Here is a 14,987-nt window from a genome sequence, read left to right as displayed (position 1 = left end):
CTCAAGGAACAATATAACTTTGTGTGTGTGAAAACAACCCTGCTTGACAAAAGAGTCCTTCTCCACCACCAAGGCAAATGCATGGGTGCTGAGTGAGAGAGCCAGTGCATTCCTGAGGGGCACTCCCAGAGGGCTGCCTGGAAAATGCAGGCTCTGTTCAGATGCGGAAGTGATGGGGAATGCAGAGGAGGCTGTGTGCCAGGAGACTAGGGTAATAAATAGGAATGGGCACATAGTGTGAGTGTAGCATTACCCAAAGACCTGAGTCAAGAAGGGACCAGAGGGCAGATGGGGATGAATTTGAGCACCAGTACTATGACAGAAGTAACACAAAGAGCTCCAGAGTGTGGAGGGGACTAGGAGGCTCGTTGGAGGAGGCTGGGCAGGATCTGGTAATGGGCAGGGCCCAGCAGACAGCAGAGGGTAAAAGAAAACAGGAGTGGTCAGACTGTGGGGCCAGGACTGATAGGCTGTTTAAACTGGCTCCTGCAGGTGAGGCAGCCACAGAAGGCTCTGGAGTGGAGGCATGACACAGGCAGAACCATGTTTAAAGACATGCAATGGCACCAACGTTGGAGGGCTAGAGAGAGGGCAGCCAGAGCAGTGGCAGAGGGAGTAAAGAGAGACCCCTCCGAGCCACTGACTACTTCATACAGACACTAGAATTTGGGGACCAGTTGGAAGAGTGAGGAGAGGGCATCCAAGATAGCACTGAGGTTCTGAGTGTGAAGGTCTGGGTGGGTCATCTGTGACCTGAATGCAAAGGAGATGCTGCCAGGGGAAGTGGAGGGCTTGGCTGGCATATGCTGAGTTTGAGGGGCCATGGGTCTCCCAGACAAAGATGCCCAGGAAGCATCAAAACCAATGTCTAGGCTGGGTTTGTAATCCCAGCACTCTCAGAGGCTGAGGTAGAGGCTGAGATGGGAGAGTTGCTTGAACCCAGGAGTTCAAAAACAGCTTAGACAACATAGAGAGACCTTGTCTCTACAAAAAAAAAAAACAAACAAAAAAACCCCGAAATTAGCTGGGTGTGGTGGCATGTGCCTGTAGATCCAGCTACTTGGGAGGCTGAGGCAGAAGGATTGCCTGAGCTCAGAAGGTTAAGTCTGGAGTGAGCCATGATCGTGCCACTGCATTACAGTCTGGGTGACAGAGTGAGACCCCAACTCAAATAATAATAATAACAATAATAATAATAAAAAGTTCACACTTCAGAGGTGAGCTCCTAGCTAGGGACCTAGATGTAGTGACCTTGACACAGAGATGAGCTGAGGCCAAGGAAATGGATAACATCAGCAAGGAGAACACTTATGGCAAGAAGAAGAAATGGGTCTCTTGACCAGAACCCTGAGCTGCCAAAACACCAGGGCTGCTGACCAGTAGGCTGGTCAGCAGTTGTTAGAGTCTCACCCAACCTTCCTGGCCTGCCTCCACCCACTCCAGGGAGCTCTCTTCCACTCCAGCCTCCAAAAGGCTGATCTTGTAGTGGATTCAGAGAACCCAGTTCACTACAGATACTTCTCAAAGGTGTACTGGAGTGAAACACGGACATTCATTGTGTTTAAATAAATAAATAAAAATAAATAAACAAGAAGAGCTGAGTCTAAGGCAAAACCCTAGCATGCCTGCAGATGGATCTGTTCCTGAACAGCCAGAAATATCTAGTCAGTGTTTCTGGGTGGGGGGCAACCTTGGAAATCTGGGGGGACAAGGGTTGCATGGCTGGTTGAATGGATGGTCTACATCCCTGGGTCCATCCATGAAATGCCAGAGATGCCCCCAGTTATGTAAAAAATACAAACGCCCTTCCTGAGAGAGCCATGAATATAGAGGGATCACCAGAAGGGATGGGGGGAGCCACGGCAGGAACCCAGATGGGACAGCCAGATGGAGGGAGAAAAGGACCTTACTGGTGACACTATGTAAACCCCCTATGTGCTCAAACTGTATGTGACAGGTTAAAAGAAGACGATTTAAAAGAACGAGAATATTTTCCATAGCTGGTGGAACAGAGTGAGATTACCTGGAGGGAGTAAAGGGGCTGGATATACTAGTGGGAAAATGCATCCATGCCTGCTTGATGAGCACCTTTACCTAGGACCTCACAGGGTCCTTTGAAAATTCTGCAAGACATGCTCTCATAACCCTTATAGACAAGGAAACTGAGTGTTGAGAGATGGGGATGGGGTGGAACAGAGGTAAGTGCTCAGGGGCAGGGATGACAGACCTCATCAGAGGAGACTCTGAAACACAGCAGGTGGGACTAAGTGATCATCTGGAAGGGACAGTGAGGAGGAGTGGAGACTGGTGTCTGGGCTGCAGAAAGAGGAGGAGAGGACTTGGGGGTGATCTCTCCCCTTTCAGCTCAACTGATTCATCACGAGGAACCAGATATACATGAATCAACATGGCTATGCCTCAAAAACATTGCTGAGGAAACATAACAAATTGCATGTGTAGGCAGACCGCGTAGCACAGACGTCCAGTAAGTAGCTGGACATGGGGAGGCTCTGGCCAGCTGCCTTTCTGGAGGCTGGGGCTTCCCAGGGAGCGAGGGTGGGAGGAGATGGTCTTATTGAACTGGGCCCCAGTCTGGAGGCGCCTGCTCTCAGGGCAGAAGCACACCTCTTGTGCACACAGAATGCTGCTGGGGAAGCTCCTCGGACAGCAGCAAACTCTCAGCCCCCCTCAGAGCCCCAACACAGTCTCTGAAGCAGGGGCAGGAAGAGCAGGCATAGTGAGCAGGCGGCAATCCTGGGATCAAGCCCTCGTGGCCTCTGAAGGACCCAGTGGCATGAGGACACAGAGACACACGAGGGCGCTCTAACCAAACAGCAGGAGAGGAAATGTCCGGGCCCCAAAAGAAAAGGGGGTTGGTGTTTGAAAGACCTTTGGTCCCGTGTTTCCCAATGGAGCCGCTACTAGTATTTTAAGCAGCGTGTTTCAGGGACGTTTTCCACCCTCAACCCCCTCCCCACCGTTGTGAAATCCCTGCTCCCCATGTTTCCAAACACCCTTCTCCCAAGAGGCCCTGCCAGTCAGTGGCGTCCGAGGATGCCAACTAGTGGCTGTGGGGAGCGTGGCAGTCTCTGCTGTCCCCCAACCTTAGGGAGGACTTCTGGCCCCTTCCCCTGCTTTTGACCCTGTGAGTCAGGCACTTGCAGGTGTGGAGAATAGGAGGCCCCCAGCGACAGCCTGTGTTGGCCGTGGCTCCTGGGGACTGTTCTCCTTATGAGGTACTTTTTTCTCCTAGTCATTGTCCTTCAGGACTAGGCAGGACTGGACCACCCCGGTCACACCAGTGACACAGACACAGGACCCTGAGACAGACGCCACAGGACCTGCTCACAGACACCCAAATCCCAGGGAGCAAACACGTGGCCACACAGAACACAGCTGGCACAAAACTTCCACAAAGCACATCTGAAACAAGGCACCCTTCCAGAGCCCAGAGGGTCCCCACAGTTGTGAGTTCTGAGATATCTAGACCTTTGGATTCCCAGAGGCAAGCATCACAGGTGAATAACTAGAAACAACATTCAAAATATTCACAACCAAAGAGCTCTGGGCCCCAGCCAGTCAGAACAGGGACCAGTGTAAACAGCTGGTGCCTGCAGGGTGTGCTCAGCCCTGCAAACAGCCTAGTCAGCAGAGCCCAAGTGCCCTGTAGGAACCCAGGCATGCCAAGATGGCCTTTGGCATGGCAGAAGTGACTTTTTGGGAATATACGCCAAGGGAAATGGTAGTCAGCATTTGCTGGGAGACTCACCATCAACCCAATGCAGGGACTAGAAACCCGGCTAGGATCTGAGGAAATAAAGGGCTGGAAAGAGACCCAGACCCCTCTAGGTCCTCAACAAATATTCATCATCACCCATCCCACCAAGGAGCCCCCGGTGCTCTTAAACAGAGGGGCTGAGAGTCCCACGAAGGTGGTGTCTGCAGAAAGACACTGCCAGGGCGGGGCCACAGGGCACCCGCCCTGCCAACTGCACTGCTAGCCGCCTGTGAACACAGATGGGCACTGGCCCTGATTCGGCGGGAAGCAGACCATGAAAACCAAATGTGATTCTTACCCTCCTTCGAAGATTTTGATCCTCGCTGGCTCGCCTCTCTGGGAGGTAGGAGCGTCTTCCTCCAGCTCCCCTCTCCTTTCTTCTTCCTTCTCCACTCTAGCTAGATCTTTCTGGCCTTCCGGGGAAACCAGCGAAGGGAGGTGAACCTGGCCCAACGCAGGAACAACAATATCATTGCTGGTTAAATGTTCATCCTCAGCTAGGGATGTCTAGCTGATACCTACAGGCACTGCACACACACACACACACACACACACACACACACACAGGCAACCTTTAACCCACCTCACAGAATTAAGGAAAGTGATCATCCCCAGGAGAAGTCCCTGATCCACGGCCACATGGTTAGTTGGCAACAAAGCTGGGACTCTAAAGGGCTCTTCTCACAAGACCTGTGCTTGGTTTTTGTCATTCACACTAGTCTGGGATCTCCTGGGGATGGGTTCTCATTTGGTCTTCTTGGTCACCCCAGCACCCCCAAACAGCACCAGCCTCAGAGAAGATGCTTAAAGAATGCTGATCAAATAAAGACTCCACTCTGACTGTGGAGATTAACAGGTGCAACTCTCGTGTATAGATCAGAAAGCCAAGGTCACCCAGCAAGTTAAGGGCAGCTTAACTTCCTGCTTCCAGGATCCTGGCCCTCCTGTGCTGGACCCAAAGGCTGGGAGCCGGGCTGAGGGCCCCCACCAGCAGGACTCCTAGAGACAGATACTGAAAGGCCTGGGGTGAGGGGTGGCATTGACCTTGTGTTTCCTGGACATCTTCCTCTACCCCAAGAGCATGTCTTCTAAACCCTCTAGTGGTGGAAGGGTGAGTACACCCCTGAGTGGAGAGCAGCAATACTGTGTAGGGAGCTGGGGTAAGCAGTGTCTCATCCTACTTCATGCTACTACCATTATGGTCATGAGAAATCATAATGTTTCCAGCCAGGGGAAAACCCACCATGTTTTCTGGTGCTGGGACAATCTAAGAACCACAGTCCTCTGTTCCAGTCACCACATCTGCTCCTACAAGGACACTGTAGGACTGGATGGAAAGAGACCTGGTTGTCAGTCAGGTCATCAGAATTCCAGCACCAGATAGGCCACTGCATGCTGAGCTGCCTTTGGGTGGATGACTTTGCCTCTCTGGGCCACAGAGTCTGAGGGGATTTAGATCCATTCCAGGGCCAACTTCTATGGCTCAAATATTGCTTCAGAATTGGAGGTGGGGAGTGGAAACAAAGACTCTGGACTGCCACTCTGGCAGAAGGCAGCTGGTTTTCTGCAATACCTGTGGGTTTCCAGAGCATGTTGTTTCCACTCCCAGTCTAGCCTGCAATCTAGACGGTCCATGGAATGACCAAGGGGCCTTCCATAGACAGATGGACCTCCTCTCTCTCACAGCCTGCTGTACTGTCTGGGTCAGGCATGGGGAGGCTGGCTTGGATGGCAGTGCACCACCACCTTACCAGGAAACACAGTGTTGGGATTAAGCAGAGGCCCAGGGCTCCATTTCGGCTTTTAGGAATAATAATATGAAAAGTATAGCTAAAAATATTTACTGAATGTCAAAGTACCACTCACTTGTTCTAGGCACACTTGGCATATTTTAACACATTTAATGATCTCTGCTGTCCTATGAGCTAGGTATGATTATTTTCCCTATTTTACAGATGAAGAAACCAAAGCATGGAGAGAGTAAGTTACTGGTCCAAGGTCCCATGGCTAGCAGTGGGATTTAAACCTGGCAACTTGGCACCTGAATTTTTGTTCTTAATCTTTTTGTGACAGAGCTGTGTGGTTGTCAAAATGATCCCCAAGGAGAAAAAAAGGAAGGAGAAACTTGGGGAAGGAATATGGCTGCAAAGTGGACTCTTAAACAAGTTTGGGTTTCTCTGGGGATTATGCATAGAAAAAAATATCTATGACCAAACTCAAGCATGATAGAGTGGCCTAGAATTGCATAAAGAGGGTTAGGAAGAGCTTCAAAATGCTTAGGTGGCTCTAAGGACTCTTTTCAGAACTACTAACAGATAATGGAAGCTATAAGATGATAAATGTCAGGTCAGTATAATAAAGTACTTTCTTAAAGCACTATCCAAAGATGGGTTGGGTTTTACCATGTGGTGGTGAGCTTCCCATCACTGGAGATATGTAAGCAGAGGCCAGAGAGAGAGAGGTATAGTTATAGAAAGGTCTCAAGTCATAGACTTTGCAGTTACATCAACGTACCAGACTGATGCACTGCTGGCAGGAAACATGCCAGTGACATAGAAGCAGACAGAATATTCCAAGAAAAGTTTGAAAGTTTCAGCTCATTTTGGAGAAGGGGCATCATAAAGAAATAATTGTCAAATCCAAGTAAGCCAAGTTAACACTTCCTTTTTCTTAAATAGTCTGTGCATTTTTCAGTTATTAAAAAATAAAGGCAGGCTAGATAATCCAAAAAGGCCTTTAGAGTGAGATACACTTTTGAATACAGGCTCTGCCGTTTACTGTGTGGCCTTGCACAAGTTACTTGACCTCTGTGTTTTGGTTTCCTCATCCGTAAAATGGTGATATTGCATCCTAACTCTCAAGGTGGTTGTAAGCATAAAAGTAAAGTACTTGACACATAGTAGGTACCCCAAAAATTATAAGTATGAATATAATCACAATGGTATCTTGGAAGTGACCACAGCTAGTAAGAGTCACTGGCGAGTGAATTAGTATGATGTTTATGGCAAAAGTGAAAATCTTGGTCAGGGATGTCTGCAGACTGGCAGAGACATCTAGAGCATAAATCTGGAAAACAGCTCTGTTAAGAATATCCAGCTAAGCTAAGGATAAATTCGATGCATGAAACTTACTAAATGACAAAAAGGAAGATATGAATATATGAGAGGTTATAGAACTATTTTGTTCACTTACCTACAATATGGTTTAGTTTAGGGAATTTATGCCTGATTTGGTCAGGAGTTTCTGGTCTGAATTCACACTAATAAGCATCTTTACATTTGCAGTCACATTTTATGGTGTTCTTTAATCAGATAATTAAAAGAAGAAAAATAGACTCTTTGAAGTCAGACAGGTCTGCATTCAAATTCTGGGTCTGTCCAACGTTTGCCATGTGACCTTGACTTCTCTCAGCCTCTGATCCTCAGTTTCCTCATTCATAGAATGGAGATGGTAATGCTACTCTACAGGTGGGGGTAAGCACTGACTGGATTTCAAGGGTCTAGCACACTGTGAAGTTGCTTAGTAAACACGATCAATCATTTTTCCACAAATGCCAAGTCAGCATGACACATCCTGAACTGAATCCCTAGGCTGGCCTTGTCAGGATACGAAGGCATCTTTTGCCTGAAGTAGATTTGCAATGGTCCCATTTCAAACTTGCTGAACTTTCAGGGGGCAGTTCATTTCATAGCTCCTGATGTAGTTTCAGGTCAGCAGTAATGAAGGATAAATGGGAGCCCTTAGCAAGGACTTGCTGCTAATATTTAGCATCGATGGGTCAGACTGTGAGTGATACTGACATCTACTGGTAAAGAGGGATACTGCAGTTCAGCTCTATTTGCTATCCTACTCACAGACAAGAAAGAAGGAATATTTCAGGAACTGTTTGAGTAAAATTCCAGAATCTCTGGAAGTGGGAAGATTTCAAGATACTAGATAATGAAAACAGCAGATATGTAGAAAATAAGGAAAGCAGGAAAAGACTAACATGACAAGGGAGAACCATATAATGAAGGAGAGTATAAAGTTCTAAAATTACTATAGGCATCCCAGTTGGCAAACTTCTCTAATTCAGTCATTTGGGGAAATGATTTTTTTCTTTTGGTAAGATTGTATTTTTGATTTTACAATTAGGCTCAAGGGAAAGTAGGGTCACTGTATTGCTAACTTTATTGAAATGAATCTATTCCAATGATGTGAGGGACACACTGACAAAGAAACTCAATAAACACGTTTCCTTATAAAGTGACTAGTCACTGCTGCCAGAGAGGAAATCTGCCACTCATCTGGCTCTAGTTCTGCAGATGGAACCTAAGGAGACAGTGGCCTTAAAAGCTCAACAAGGACTTTAAAAATCAATGGTGAGAATAAACACAAGGTTGAACTTACCTCTGTCATGCGGGGCTTGCGGGAACTGGATGGCACAAGCCTTCCTGCCTCAGGATGCGGAGCTGTGGCCATGGTGTATGTCTCTTTGCTCACTTTCTGCTTAGACCTCAGGAGGGACAAAGCAGCTTTAGTGGAGACCCCCGGAAGGTTGGGGTTGTACAAACTTATGCACCAACCAGCGTAAACAGAGGACCTCCTATCTGCATGCTGGATGTGATTTGGCTTAATGTAGTTTAAATAGCACCAACTGACATTAGTGGTTGTGTGGAGGCTGGGGAACTGCAGTACCTTCTTTGAGTCCGTACCTTCTTGTGACTTGGCTGGTCTGGAGGACGTTTCTGACAGAGGCAGAGAGCTGGGAGGTGCTAGGGGAGGGAGGTCAGGTTGTTCCTTGGAGTCTTCTTTCTTCACACTCAGTGGGAGCATCCCTCTTCGGTGAGGCTTGCAAGATGGCTGGGCATATTCCTTCAAAGCTTCTGAGCCTGGGGCTGTCCCATGGGGCAATGTGGGCTGAGGAAGGGGAGGAATTTCCGTGGGGTCAGATGGATCTGAGGGCAGGCTGGACAGCATTTCTAGCTCCCTCCTACCCTGGTCCTGGCTGCCTAAGTGGGATTTCTCTGGCTTCTTCCCATCCTCGGGGCTGGTAAGCACCACACTGCACGGTTTTACCAGCTCAAGTTTTTCATCTGCCTTAGAAGCCTCCTCCTCCTTCACCCTTTTTTGCTGCTGGGTTTCCATGGTAAGTTCAAGGCTGCCAGCTGGTGAAAGGACACGTTTGCTCCCCCCTGCTGTTGATGAACTTCCCTCCAGGCTCAAAACACTCTCTGATGACAGGGAAGTGCCCTTCCGTTCAGGTAGTGTCACAGGCACTCTCAGGTATGGAGTTGGGAAAGCTCGGCTTTGCTCTTCACTTAATCCAGATGGTCCAGGCCCAGCCTCATGCACATCTGCCCCACACACAGTCATCCCTTTGGATGGGGACTCCTCAAACTTGGGAAGAGCCACAGTTGGTGAGCTGCCTTGGGACTGCGTGACCAAGATCTGGGATAGGGTGGTGTACATCGCACTTCCATAGGACGGCATGTTGGTCTGGACACGAACAGGCACAACCAGGGACACCATGGTGTCTGGACAGGCAGGCAGGGTCAGCGGAGGTGCTGATGTGGGTGCTGAGGAGCTGGCTGGGGGAACCACAGGGGGCAGCTGGATGTCGCTGCTATACTCTGTGCTGGAGGAGAGGCCGGTACTTCCTGTTGCCAGTGGGGTCAGGCTGGTTTTGACTGGGGGCAGATGGCTTTCCACACTGCCAGGGTGCTGAAGCTCAAACTGAGATTGCAGAGGCAGGAAAAACCCAGGAGAGAGTGCTGAGGAGGCAGGGTATGGCATGGGGAGGAAGGAAGGGGGCTGCCGGAAGGGGATGTCAGCTGGATGGGGCATGAGCTGGGGGAGATGGAGCTGGCCTGGGTGCAGGACAGTAGGCTGGAGAGGAAGTGGTAGGGTCTGAAATAAGGAGGGCGGAAGTGGGGGCATGGAGTATGGGGAGGAGAGGAGGCTGGACATGGCCTGGGTGGGGAAAAATTCTGAAGATGGTGCTGGCTCGTGCTCCAGGAGGTGCTGGAAGGAGAACAGAGAGACAGGTGGAGGCAGGTAGGGTTTCTCATGCAGCGGGGGCTGGGCAATGGGGTGGGGGAACACCTGCAGTGCTTCTGTATAGGGCACAGTGGGCCCTAGTGGGGGCCTGTCCTGTGCCTGGTTCTTGCCTCCTGGGTGCCCACTGTGCGAGGTGGCCGTGGGGGAGATCTGGGGCAACGAGCTTTTGGTGGAAGGTTTACTGGATGAGGGTGGCAGTTCCTCACTCTCCTGCCTTCCCTTAGGGGTGGCCTCCAGCTCAGATTCTGGGGGTCTGCTCAGAGAGGCCTGTCTCACCAAAAAGCATTTTCTTCTCTCCGGAGGGGCCACAGGTGCCGGTAGGGCCACTGGACCTGGAGCAGAAGGGCCTGTCAGGGACAAGCTGCCGTAGTCGAAGGATTTACTGCGAGTCTCGGCCATGTGGGCAGAATGGGAGACGTTGGGGCTCTGCTCCGAGGCTGACCGGCGCATCTCTCGGGCATGCGGGTGGTGGCTGGGGACAGTCAGCATGTGGGTGCCCAAGGGTCTGCAGCGCGGGTCAGACAAGAGCCCCACGGCCTCGGCTTTCCCATGGTCGTCCCTCTCAAACGAGGCTGAGCGACTGGACCCGCTCAGAGAGACACTGCTTTCCTGGCTTGGGCTGCGGGACAGAGGCGCAGAGGACTCGAAGCTGGATTCTCCTGATGATTGGGCCATCTCTGCCAGGCGCAGTCTCTTCTTCTTGGGAGGCAGCTTCTCAGCAGGCAGCTGGGCAAGCGTCTGGCTGCGCTGGGGCCACTGGAACTCCTCGGCCTTCTCGGGCTCCTTAGGGGGCGGCTCCGGCTCTGTGTCTGGCCGGTCGGGCTCTTCGGTCACCAGGATTTCAGGAACCTGAATATTGGGCTGGCGGACCAACTTAGGCTGCAGGGAGTGGGCCGAGCGTCCATGTGGGGCGGGTGGCGGGGATGGGAACTGAGCCAGAGGTTTATCTTCCCCTTCCAAGCCACTGGGCTGCTCGAGAGAGTCAGATTTCTCAAAGGAGCTGGTGTGCTGGATGACAGAAATCTCTTTGGACGTTGTTCTCCTCTCCTTCCCTGATTCAGAACTGGACCCTGGCTTGGAAGTCCTTGGCTGGAAGCCCGCGGATCCCTCCAAGGAGGGCACCGATTTACTTGGTTCTGCTGGTGACTTGGTGGACTCCAGGGGAAGGTTCTGGGCAGCATCAGATGGCCCGGGGCTGCCAAACTGACTTTTTGTTGACTCGAAAGCAGGCGGCTCCTCCTCATCCCCAAGGCTCTTCTCTTTCCTCCGCTTCCTCAGAGGCGTGAGCTCCAGGGTGGTCCCCAGTTTATAATGCATCATCTGGGACCACGGCTCATGCTCAGCCTGACTCTTCTCGGCTTCTGGAGATGCATGAGCACCTGCAGAGATGGGCTTTGAGATCTGAAGCTCTGAGCAGTAGTACTTTTTATGGGCCTCGTAGTTATCCCTCTTCTTGTACCGAGCACCACATATGTTACATTCATAGATCACCCCTTTCATTTTCAAACCCTTCTTGGTCTTTTTGGTAAGTTCACTCTCCTTGGGTTCCGGTTCATCTGGGGGCTTGGAGGCTGCCTCTTTGCTGCTCGGTCCAGCCTCCTCGGAACTGTACTCCCCTCCCATGGGTAACTCGATGGCCGGCTGGCGCTTCAGCATCCGGGGGTGGGAGGTAAACACGTGACTGCTGCGGCTCAGGGCATCGGACTCGGTGATATGGTCGTCGAAGGAGTAGCTACCACGGAAGGGGTGATGGGGGGTGCTGATAGTGCAGGCGGCAGAAGGCATTGAGTGGCTTCTCAGGAGAGGCACAGGGGGCGCGGTACTGGGCGGGTGCTGGAGGCTCAGCAGTGATTGTTCGGGCTTGGTTTTCTCACTGTGGGACGACAGGGGGTCCCGGTAGAGGCTGGATTTGGGGGACTCCATGCTGCTGCGCCTCGACAGTGAGCTCCGCCTGGGCTTCACACTGTCGATCTCGCTAGTGTCCACCACGGCCTCGTTGATGGTGATGAGCTTCGTGATGTGCTCGATCACCTGTGTCCGGGGCACAGACAAAGGCACCAGGCTGGGCTTGTCTTCGGTGGACAGGGGCAGGAGGGGCTGAGTGGAGGGGGCTGTCAGCATGGCAGGCCGCTGCCCGATCCGCCCACACTTGCCTAAGATGATCTCAGCGTAGGACTTGGCGTTGGTGTTTGGGGGGCTGACTTGCTGCTCGGCGCTCTCAGAGCGGGAGAAGTACCCAGACTCAGTACTCCCTTTGCTGCCTGGGCTCAGGAATGCCTGCTCGTCAACCACCTTCTTCCTCTCACTCAGGCGGAGGGCCAGCTTCTGCTTAATTGTGTGTGTGTCTTCGGGTTTATGGCTCAGGGGGTGCTCAGATGAGGGTTCCACAAATGGAGGGGGCTCCTCGAGCGACTGGGTGGTGCTAGACTGCGACAAGGAACTGCGTTCGTGGCTGGAACCGTGGCTCCCAGAGCTATACAGCCCGCTGGAGAGGAGGGGCTGCTTGGGCCTGGGGGAGAGCTCTGTGGGGTGGGCAGGCGTGGTGCCCGTCTCCTCTTCGGAATCTGTGCTTTCTCCCTCGGTGGGCTCCTCAAACTCGTCCCCAGGGATTCGCTCCATCTCCAGCCCTGGTGGGTATATCTCACCGCTCATGCCCGAGGCCAGGCCTGCTTTGATGCGGTGGGCATGGGACTTCCTGTGCTTGTAGAGGTTGCTCTTGGTCTTGAAGGAGAAGCCGCAAGGGCCGCAGGGGTAGGGCCTCTCGCCGGTGTGTGAGCGGATATGCTTCTGGAGCACGCTGGGCTTGGCGCAGGGCCGGCTGCAGTACTGGCAGATGTACTTGCCTGGCTTCTGAGGCTTCCTCTCCTTCTTGTGTGTCTCTTCTGTGGGTTTCAAGGAGACCTGGGAGGGGCGAGGCACGAAGACCTTGGGGATGCCAGGTAGGTCCTCAGGAGGAATGATGGAAGCATGGGAAGGGAGGAGCTGGCTCTGAGGATGGAGCCCAGGGGCCACAAAGGAGCCTGAGGGTCCAGGCCGCATGGGGTCGACCAGCTGCCACGTGGACCCCTCCAGGAGATGCTCAGGTTTGCCGGGCGACATGAATGCTGGTGTAAGAGGGTGCTGCGGAAGCTGTGAGATGTGGATGGAGGCTTCGATGGAGGGTCTCTTGGGGGGCTTCTGCTGCTGGCCCGTTTTCTCCTGAGAGCCTTCCCTAAGAACCGATGAGGGGCCCGGGAAGGGCTGCGGGGCGAGGAGCTCTTGGGCGGGGCTCTCTTGGGTGGCAGCTGCACTGCTGCTGGGATATGGGACGTTGGAAGGAACACTGGTCTGAATGGCCTCTCCTTTGGTCAGCCGCTTCCGGGGACTTCCCTCAGCCTTCTTGGTGCTCTTGACACTTTGTTCAGGATCCATGACCTTCACAGAGACTTCAGATGCTATTCAGGGACAGTCGGGACAGGCTGCATTCACGGATGACCCAAGCGTCCCAAAGAGGGGTCCCGCTTTGGCCACATTGGTCAAGAGTTGCAGAAGCCAAACCCAAGATGGCTCTGGGAGTTTTTTTTGCAAGTTTCACTGGCTGCAGGTAGACTCAGAGCAGGTCATCAGGGCCCTAGCTATTCATATTGGTGAGGCATGGCCTTCTACTTTGCAGACAGAAAACGCGCGGGCACTTTCTGCCTGAATGTCTGTTGGGAAAACGTCATGAAGGATGTCAGTATTGCCATTGTACGGTTCCAGTTGGCAGTGTCAGGTGGCCCCCACGAGTCCCCAGTGTGCTATGCGAATGGTTGAAGATTGGTGATGTCTGTGCCCATGGCCCAGGCATCCCTGGTCCCGGCACAAGAGATACCACGATGGATGCTGAGGGCAGCTCCAACCTCTTCTCCCCTTTAGTTCCGTTTTGGAGATCAAAGGTTTCGGAGGAGAACTCACACTCTTCTTCTACATGACAAAAGTACACACACAGAGAAACACATATACACAAGAGAAGAGAGTTATTGTGACTTGTCAATAGCCTGAACAGCCCAGACTCAGTGTCACACCTGGCTGAGACCCCTCAAAGGTTTACAGGGAAACTCAGCCAGAACCACAGGGCCCAACTCCATGTGCCCGAGTGCTGCCACCCTTCCCTCACCTGCTTCCCTGTGGGCATCGGGTGACCTGAATGCTAGTGTGTTCCTGAGGACTGTGACCGTGTGGGGTGCTGGAGCAGAAGGCAGGTGAGCTCTGGAAAATTCAGGGCAGTTAGAGGCAGGAGGTGTAGGCTACTGTCTCAGCTATTTGATTCACTCCTAGTGGGGTTGAGCTCTCTAAGTCTCAGTTGCCTAATCTAGAAAATGGATAACAACTGCCTCAACTGTGCCTCAGGGCTGCGGTGGGTCCAGTAAAACAGGGGATGCAGATGCCACCTCATGAACTCCAGATGGTGCTATGGCTGGTGCATGAGCAAGTGCCTGTGACTTGTTCAAGGGTGAGTTTTCCAAGGGGTAAATTATTCTCACGTTAGTATTTTTCTCTGGCCCTAGATTCTGAAAGTGTCTCGGAAGGACATCATTCATTGTTTTTTACCCCCTTGCTAACTACAGCCCCAGCCTGTTGCAAACTATCGCCACAGCCTGTGAACTCACAATCTAGTACAGCTCTGACCCCCTGACTGATCCAAGCAGTTACCACAAGGATCATTCTGGAAGGTTCCTCCAGCTCTGCAGCCTTTCCTTGCTTACCCAAGCCAAGGTAGGCAGAAGTGCTGAGTCTCCTAAAGATCAGACATGGCAGCTGTGGTCTGCAGCACAGAGCATTGTTCTCTGGGCTAGGCTGGGTCTCCCGGACCTGGTAGCACCTGTGTGCCGGAGAGGCCTTTGGGTGCTGTGTGAGGATAATAAAGGATTGACTATACTTACTATTTCTATTGACTCTCTCATGCAAGGATCTCAAAGCATCCCCGAAACACTAGCTAGTGTTCTTCAGATGGGTGGATGGGCCCCTGAGGCATGACTGGGTGTGAAATAATCAGTCTGAGTAGGGGTCAGTTAGCCAAGGAGGACCCTAAATTGTTTAGTCCCTGCATTCTCCCAGCCACAGGCTCTCCGGGGCAGGTGGGGAAGCACCTAACAGCTGGGATTGGGTGCAGTTCCCAGGGACCAGGTGGGAGGGGCAGGGTGGGTGAGGA

The 14,987-nt window shown here is 52.1% G+C and overlaps 1 protein-coding gene across 2 annotated transcripts in view; it reads right to left on the bottom strand.

The window, feature by feature from the left end:
• Nucleotides 1-14,987, bottom strand: part of HIVEP3 (human immunodeficiency virus type I enhancer binding protein 3) — a 373,386-nt gene that overhangs the window by 44,471 nt on the left and 313,928 nt on the right. For both annotated transcript variants that reach the window (XM_008072104.2, XM_008072105.2), the window contains 2 exons: nt 8,168-13,759; nt 4,077-4,222 (listed from right to left, as the gene is read on the bottom strand). In XM_008072104.2, the coding sequence (XP_008070295.1) occupies nt 4,077-4,222; nt 8,168-13,228 (5,207 nt within the window). In that variant the 5' untranslated portion in view covers nt 13,229-13,759. The remainder of the gene's footprint in view (nt 1-4,076; nt 4,223-8,167; nt 13,760-14,987) is intronic.

Source organism: Carlito syrichta, unplaced genomic scaffold (genome assembly GCF_000164805.1).
Source record: "Carlito syrichta isolate Samal-C Ts95f unplaced genomic scaffold, Tarsius_syrichta-2.0.1 Scaffold314850, whole genome shotgun sequence".
NCBI lineage: Eukaryota > Metazoa > Chordata > Mammalia > Primates > Tarsiidae > Carlito > Carlito syrichta.
This window is presented reverse-complemented; position numbering and strand designations above follow the sequence as displayed.